At 41.3% G+C, this 8,595-nt stretch overlaps 1 protein-coding gene across 1 annotated transcript in view; it reads left to right on the top strand.

Annotated features, from left to right (window-relative positions):
• The first annotated feature begins 285 nt into the window (after positions 1-285).
• The window catches only part of LOC110498006 (macoilin-1), a 28,547-nt gene continuing 20,237 nt past the window's right edge, over positions 286-8,595 (top strand). Inside the window, exons 1-3 of the mRNA XM_021574534.3 lie at positions 286-691; positions 4,365-4,506; positions 5,338-5,464. Of these exons, the coding sequence (XP_021430209.3) occupies positions 612-691; positions 4,365-4,506; positions 5,338-5,464 (349 nt within the window). The 5' untranslated portion in view covers positions 286-611. The remainder of the gene's footprint in view (positions 692-4,364; positions 4,507-5,337; positions 5,465-8,595) is intronic.

Raw genomic sequence — 8,595 nt, 5'->3', positions numbered from 1 at the left:
ATATAATAACATTCCCAACCTGGTTTAGCATTACCTAGTACAATTGTGGCATGTTTTCATGCCAATTCCACTATTGTTGCTCACGCTAAATGTTGTTCACAACACACATGCACAGCTGCTCAGGTTAATAGAACACCCTGGGCTTGTTCGACGTTGCAGCCGACAATACAGACGACGGCCGACTGACTGATCTACAAGAAACATTTTATTATAAATAACTACTCATTATTTGTTGATCAGTCAGTCAGTCACAATTTACCCTTGATACATTACAGTTTAATCCTCATCGAACACGGCCCCTCCTTGTTCGCTCGTCTTTGGTAGGCACAAGCAATATAAATGGCTCATCTTTGCCTAAATCAAAATAAGAGGCGTTGGCAAATAAAGTGATTTGATAAATCGTCTGTTTCATAACCTGACAGACGTAAATTATAGCGCAAGCTTGCGCTGGGAGAAAAGAGGAGGTTCTTAAAGAGAGTTTTATTTATGTTTATGAAAAATAATTACAGCGATATTTCACAGGGACCAAATTTATTGTATTTGTCTTCTCATGCAAGAAAACTGGATAAGATTACAGTAGGAAATCAAAAACTAAAGCGAAGGAGAGGAGGATGAAGCGGCGCAATGCGGACTGCAGCAAACTCCGACGGCCGTTAAAACGGAACCGAATCACCGAGGGCATATACGGCAGGTATATGAAGCAAAGCGATGGGTTCTCACGTCCGTAAGGGGGTTTGTAAGACTCCTTCATTGCTTGGCTGAGTTGTGTGCGAGTATCTCGTTAGCTAGCTACTGTGTCTCTCCTAAATGTAAAATGTCACTGACACTCGCAGTCAAGTGAAATTGGCTAGATATCAAGTAGGTAACTAGTATATTTGTGGGCAGATTAGCATAGCTAAATGGAGAGGTGTAAATTATATTTGGAGTAACGTTAGGCTACTACCAATTGATAGGCCCCAAGCCATAGCCTGGGGCTGTTTTAAACACCCCTGCTTCAATTAACTATGTATTCCCATATTGTCTGCAGTAACTAGCTAAATTCACCCTACTAAGACAGCCCCCTAGCTGGGGTATGGAACAGTTATACCCATTTCAGACAGGAGCTGTTATGTTACCTATGAAAAGGGTAATCAACATTTTTAAACAGCTCCTTATTTGCAGGTATAACCCTTTTATACGTAAGTGGGAAACTGGCAAATTGGGAAGGGTGTTAGCGAACTAAACTCCGTGGTGAAGGAATTTTGATGAACTTCACCAACTGAGTGGATCAGAGGCCAGGCTTTGGAATCGAGTTCTCTGATTGGATAAATACTTAAATATATATAATGAAACGCCCACCTAAGTTTGTTGTCTTGTTGCGTGCCTTTGTTTGTTGAAATCCAAACGTGTTCTATACACGTTAATCGGCGGATTTAGGTAAAGGCTACATGGGCAACCGCCGGGGGCGGCATGGGGCGCCCGCACAATTTTAATTTTTTCATAATTCAGAATGATGACATTTGCGCGACCGGTTTTCTATCGTTTATTTGCACGTCACGTCAATGATATCAGTCACGGTGTGGGACAATTAACCTTGTCGGAGTGGGCGCCCTGATGCTAGTTTGTGAGCTAGGCAGGCTACTACTACCTGGGAAGGTCTGTGTGCCACAAAGTATTTGACTCACAAAATTAAGGAAATTAGAAGGGGAGAGTATTTCGGCCAGCCATTTTCTTGCCTGCCATAATCCCCCCGTTATTTGATTTAAACTTTTAATCAAATACAACTACCGAAATAATTTGACTCGTGACAAAATTAAGGAAATTAGAAGGGGCAGGCAAGAAAATGGCCTTGCCAAATACTCCCACCTAATTTCCTTAATTTTGTCACGAGTCAAATTCATTTCGGTAGTTGTATTTGAACGTTTATAGGAGAGAAAAAGGGTACACAACAGAGGACATTCCCTCCGTGGAATAAATTTGACACCCCTGTGTTAATGAATTTACCTGCAAAAAAAGAGAACCATTCACGCCAACCCGATACCTGTATTTTGGTTACAGGGTCTGTGAAAATGCAAGAATCATGACAAAGACTTTAGGTGGCTTATTTTTCCATGTTCTACCCCGTACTCCTTTCAAATATACAAAAAGCAGGTATAAAAAACAAACTAAGTTAGTGGTTTGGGTCTGCATATGAAAAGGATGTTTGTAGCAGTAAACCACCCCTCTTCCAGCTTATTTGCAAACTCAGTTGGTCAAAATAACTTTGTCTTTATTGCACCCTATCATTCAGAATTGAACACACTGTAATTCAGCCAGCAGAAATGTCAACGTGCATCTAAATAAGACTACCTAATTTAAAAGCTTCTTACGTTCAATTCCCGTGTCTTAAATTGTAGGCTACAAATGATAATTTAGGCCTACACTAGTTACATAAAAAAGCTTAGTCTGCATGCATCTGCCCTGTTTCTACCTGTGACAGCAAGCTCCATGTGACACCTGCAGCTAGTAATCTGTTGAGGTGGAATAGCTCTCAAACCCTTCTCCGTAGGGTAGTCAGCAGTTAATTTCGCCCACGGTTGGATGCGTGTGAACTGCATAATTCTCTAAAATTACGTTGAACATTCTATTCTCTGACAACAGCTCTGATGGACATTCCTGCAGTCAGTATGCCAATTGCATGCGCCTTCAACTTGAGACATCTGTGGCGTTGTGTGAGAGAACTGCACATTTTAGTGGCCTTTTATTGTCCCCCAGCACAAGGTAAACTATTGTAACAATATTTCTGTTTAATCAGCTTCTTGATATGCCACCCATGTCAGGTGGATGGATCATCTTGACAAAGCAGAAATGCTCACTAACAAGGATGTAAACAAATTTGTGCTCAAAATCTAAGAAATACACTGTGCATATGGAACATTTCTGGGATCTTTTATATCAGCTCATGAAACATGGGACCAATACTTTACAAGTTGTGTTTATTTTTTTTTGTTCAGTGTAGCTGCTTGCTTGTCAAGACATGACAATTATTTACACTTCATTTGTCATTGTAATAATGCTATTCTGAAGTCTATAATTGTTTAAAAAAACACATTAATTCCCAAATTTGTTATTTATCAGCGGAATATGAACTGTCAGCTGGCAAGACTGTGCAACTCCTGCTCTCTGTGGAAATAAATGTGTTCTAATAAAACCAGTCACTTCACAACATTAATAAATGCAATCTTGGAGAAAAGGCAACCATTTTGATGGCAATTATTGAAGAGCGAGATCCCAGTATTCCGGTGCTGTTAGATTTTTTTTCTCAACATACATTTTTTGGTAAATTGGTGGTGTTTTATAATGAGTGTCTGGCATGACAAAAAACGTTACAGCTGAAGCACCTCATGGCCATTGGAGTGTATAAATGGTAGGCCTATATTCACACAATTACGTTATTTATAAACGGTCAAAAAAATCTACAATTTTTATTAGGCTAGTGTGAGTTTTTATTTAGGAGATTAAACAAGCAACAAGATAATATTTAGTCTGCTCTAGATAATGATTCAACTATTGGGGTAAACAATGCAGATGAGCAACCCCATGCTTCAGCCATGTAGCCAGTCTAGCCACGATGCTGCATCAGGATACAGTTGATGATGCTTAATGCTAAAATAGCACACAGGCTTACAATATGAAGCATGTACACTACCTAAACATTTTACTTTTCATGAATGTTATTGGGCTCATTTCTGGAGGGCAATATTACATTTGAAACCATTTCATATGTTAAGGCTATTGTCATCATTGAGATTGTATAGAAACATTTTATAAAACCAAAATCAGTTTAAATATCAGATTGTATGGTTGGCTATTGATACTTTCCCAGACTGCAAATGAAACATGAAGTCACCCATGATTGAAATTCTGCGTGCATGACTTGCTTTCCTGTGATCTTGGCCCTGACCAGTAATTTTCTCATTTTGACCAGTAGTTTTCTCTTTGTATTGGGCTGGTGTGCCACTGGCAAATTTACCTGAATGTCAAGCCTTGAATACTAACTGCATTAAAAGGTGTGTAGTAATTGCTGATATGAAAGATATGTTCATAATTTTTTTGAAACCATACCACAAGCACTGCATCTTAATGTTCAGAATGTGTGTCGGGGCTCTTAGCAAAACTCCCCCAGCCAGAAAATACTATCGTCAGTAGGCGCTTAAGGTAGTTGACATCTGGGAATAGGTTAGAGGTGGAGTAGCTAATCCTTGAGTTTTTGATCAGGTGCTTTTTAAAGCCCACACCTTGACACAATACAATCTTATTGAAAAATGGTTGTGGTGTTGGACACACAAACTCATAAATGTCTCTCTCTCTCTCTCTCTCATATATATATATATATATATATCCAGTACCTTCCTGTACCTGAAGTTCCTTGTGGTGTGGGCTCTGGTGCTGTTGGCAGACTTTGTGCTCGAGTTCAGATTTGAGTACCTGTGGCCTTTCTGGCTCTTCATCAGAAGTGTGTACGACTCCTTCAGATACCAGGGGCTGGTGAGTGTCTGGCTGTCTCCTGGGTGGGCCTGACTGATCTTTATTTGTTTTATTTAGTTAACCTTTTATTTAACTAGATTTGTGGTTTAAAGAGCAGGCCTATGTTGTTCTCCAGAAGCTCCATCTAGCCCAAGCCCTTCTCTAGCGCTGCCTTGTTTTTCCACCCCCTGCTACCCCAACCAGTGTTTTTCACAAGCACATGGAGTAGCTAGCAAAGTAGAAAAAGCTTGCTGTTTGTCAATCAAATCACAGTAAGCCTATACGCCAGAACTTTGTGGCCACATATGAAACAAGTGAAAGAAAATTAATGAATGTGCCAGAAAACAATAGTCTAAGGGGATTTCACTCATCATTACCACATTTTATATGGGACGTGCAAATTGACTCACATAGACGATGGAGTGTCATTCTCTCTCCCTCCGTGTAAAGACATTTGACTGCAACCACAGAGTGCACAACACAAAACACCCAGGTACCGGGAGGCGAGAGAGACAGCAGACTGTCAAACCAGCAAGGTTTCCCTGTCATCGCTCACTTTGACTGACAGGTGCCTGTCCTGTCAATAGATCACTTGAAGATGCATGTTGTTCATTCTAGCGGGAGGGCTCGGCTGACTTTTTTTGTACATTTTTTTTTTTTTTAAGTAGCGTAGTCAATTCAAGTGGAGGCATTGATGTCAGATTTGTTGTATTTAACTTGTGATTTAATCATCAAGCAGTACATGTTGATGTGGATAATATGTGACCCACATCTCTCATTGTTGGTAGCAATGTGTTTTTCTGCTTTTTGGCAGATCTCCTACTTACCCCCCTCACATCTCCTCTCTTCTAGGCATTCTCAGTGTTCTTTGTGTGTGTGGCGTTTACCTCTGACACCATATGCCTGCTCTTCATCCCAGTACAATGGCTGTTCTTCGCTGCCAGTACCTATGTGTGGGTGCAGTACGTGTGGCACACAGGTAAGCCTTCTTCTTAGTGAATTAGTGTGTGGGTATAAAGACTATGGTCACTGTATTGAACTATTTAAGCCTAGCTGTAAAGAAATGGGAGTAGTGACAGGAGGTTCACAGGATCAAATCTCACAATACTATTTCCTGGAGTGAGGCACCAGCTATATTATACACAGAGCACATACAGTGCAGTTGGAAAGTATTCAGACCCCGTCCCTTTCTACATTTTAGTACAAGTACAAAAATCAATAAGAAATACCATATTTACATACGTATTCAAACCTTTTGCTATGAGACTCGAAATTGAGCTCAGGTGCATCCTGTTTCCATTGAGATGTTTCTACAACTTGATTGGAGTTCACCTGCGGTAAATTCAATTGATTGGACATGATTTGGAAAGGCACACACCTGTCAATAGAAGGTCCCACAGTTTACAGTGCATGTCAGAGCAAAAACGGTACAAACATTTCTGCAGCATTGAAGGTCTCTAAGAACACTGTGGCCTCCATCATTCTTAAATGGAAGAAGTTTGGAACAACTAAGACTCTACTTAGAGCTGGCTGCCTGGCCAAATTGAGCAATCGGGGGAGAAGGGCCTTGGTCAGGGAGGTGACCCAGAACCCCATGGTCACTCTGACAGAGTTCCTCTGTGGAGATGGTAGAACCTTCCAGAAGGACAACCATCTCTGCAGCACAACATCAATCAGGCCTTTATGGTAGAGTGGCGAGATGAAAGCCACTCCTCAGTAAAATGCACATGACAGCCTGCCAGTTTGCCAAAGGGCATCTAAAGGACTCTGACCATGAGAAACAAGATTGGCCTGAATGCCAGGCGTCAGTCTGGAAGAAACCTGGCACCATTCCTACGGTGAAACATGGTGGTGGCAGTATCATGCTGTGGGGATGATTTTCAGCAGCAGGGACTGGGAGATTAGTCAGGATCAAGGGAAAGATGAACGTAGCAAAGTACAGAGAGATCCTTGATGAAAACCTGCTCAGGACATCAGACTGGGGCAAAGTTTCACCTTCCAACAGGACAACAACCCGAAGCACATAGCCAAGACAATGCAGGAGTGGCTTCAGGAGAAGTCTCTGAATGTCCTTGAGTGACCCAGCCAGAGCTCGGACTTGAACCTAATCGAACATCTTTGGAGAGACCTGACCGAGCTTGAGAGGATCTGCAGAGAATGGGAGTAACTCCCCAAATACAGGTGTGCCTAGCTTGTAGTGTCATACCCAAGAAGACTCAAGGCTGTAATTGCTGTCAAAGGTGTTTCAACAAAATACTGAGCAAAATGTCTGAATACTTAAGTAAATGTAATATCAGTTTATTTTTTTAATTGAATAAATGTGCAAAAATGTCAACCTGTTTTTGATTTGTCATAATGGGGTATTGTGTGTAGATTGAGGAAAAATAACTATTTAATCCAATTTAGAATAAGGCCGTAACGTAACAAAATGTGGAAAAAGTTTAGGGGTCTGAATACTTTCCGAATACACTCAACTTGAGTGACCTACATTGACAAGCTCTCCTAGTATCCTCTGAACACACACAGGTGTGTGTTTCTCTGCAGTGGGTGTGAAGCATGCGTTACCAGATTTCTTCCACGTTCCCATGCTGCGTGTTATGTTTACAACGAGCCGGCTTACTTCTCAGAATCCCGTGCAGCGTCCGTAAGCGATTGTGGATGTCTGTAACAGGTGTCAGTGCGATTTAGCAGTAGCCCCTGTTGACCAGGACATGTTGGGCTTCGGTGTAAAATTGAACTCCTGACGAGACCAAATGCCACAGTAGAGCAGAGACCCCAAACGCCTGCTGCACACACCACAACATCAGGCTTTGACATTAATGCTTGTCCAGGGCAAGTAAAAAAAAATAAAAAGGCAGACAACCAGAATATAGATTAATTGTCTGAATAGGATAAGTGAAAAATCACAATCAAACAATTACTCCAATCAGAATTTGCTCATTCAATATTTTGCTTTTGCTCATTTCAATAAATGTTATTTGCACAAAGCAAGAGAACAATGTAGACAGACTTAAGAGTCTCACCAAAGCAGCGCAAAATGTCCGGTCAGAATAACATTTAAAAAATGTGGATGATCTGGGCCAATAGCTGAAGTCTATAGAGGACACTCTGGTGTCTTATTGTTATAGAAGCCCAAATGTTCTATTGTCTCCATTTGATATGACTTGGCTTATTAACCCTCCTGTTGTGTTCGTTTCCTGTTAATTCATTCTGTGTTCCCGGTCCAAAATGACCACCGCATTTATAGCTGGTTATATATCCATAATAATACATATATTATCACCTAATGCTGTGTTAGATCTTTTTATCAACTTAAGTTCTTGTGAACATTACAAGTTTTAAACTTCTATTTGCTAATCATGGCCTTTAGGCCTCATTGACAATACTGTGCAGCCGTATTCATCGACCTGGCCAAGGCTTTCGACTCTGTCAATCAACGCATTCTTATCGGCAGACTCAACAGCCTTGGTTTCTCAAATGACTGCCTCGCCTGGTTCACCAACTACTTCTCAGGTAAGAGTTCAGTGTGTCAAATTGGAGGGCCTGTTGTCCGGACCTCTGGCAGTCTCTATGGGGATACCACAGGGTTAAATTCTCGGGCCGACTCTTTTCTCTGTATACATCAATATTGTCGCTCTTGCTGCTGGTGATTCTCTGATCCACCCTTCCGTGGCCTCCAACTGCTCTTAAATACAAGTAAAACTAAATGGATGCTCTTCAACCGATCACTGCCCACACCTGCCCGCCCGACTAGCGTCACTACTCTGAACGGTTCTGACTTAGAATATGTGGACAACTACAAATGCCTAGGTGTCTGGTTAGACTGTAAACTCTCCTTCCAGACTCATATTAAGCATCTCCAATCCAACATTAAATCTAGAATCGGCTTCCTATTTTCCCAACAAAGCATCCTTCACTCATGCTGCCAAACGTACCCTCGTAAATCTGACTATGCTACCGATCCTTGACTTCGGCGATGTAATTTACAAAATAGCCTCCAACACTCTACTCAGTAAATTGGATGCAGTCTATCTGTTTTGTCACCAAAGCCCAATATACTACCCACCACTGCGACCTGTATGCTCTCGTTGGCTGGCCCTCGCTTTAAAT

This window comes from Oncorhynchus mykiss, chromosome 19, assembly GCF_057628025.1.
Source record: "Oncorhynchus mykiss isolate SJ-2025 chromosome 19, ASM5762802v1, whole genome shotgun sequence".
NCBI lineage: Eukaryota > Metazoa > Chordata > Actinopteri > Salmoniformes > Salmonidae > Oncorhynchus > Oncorhynchus mykiss.
This window is presented reverse-complemented; position numbering and strand designations above follow the sequence as displayed.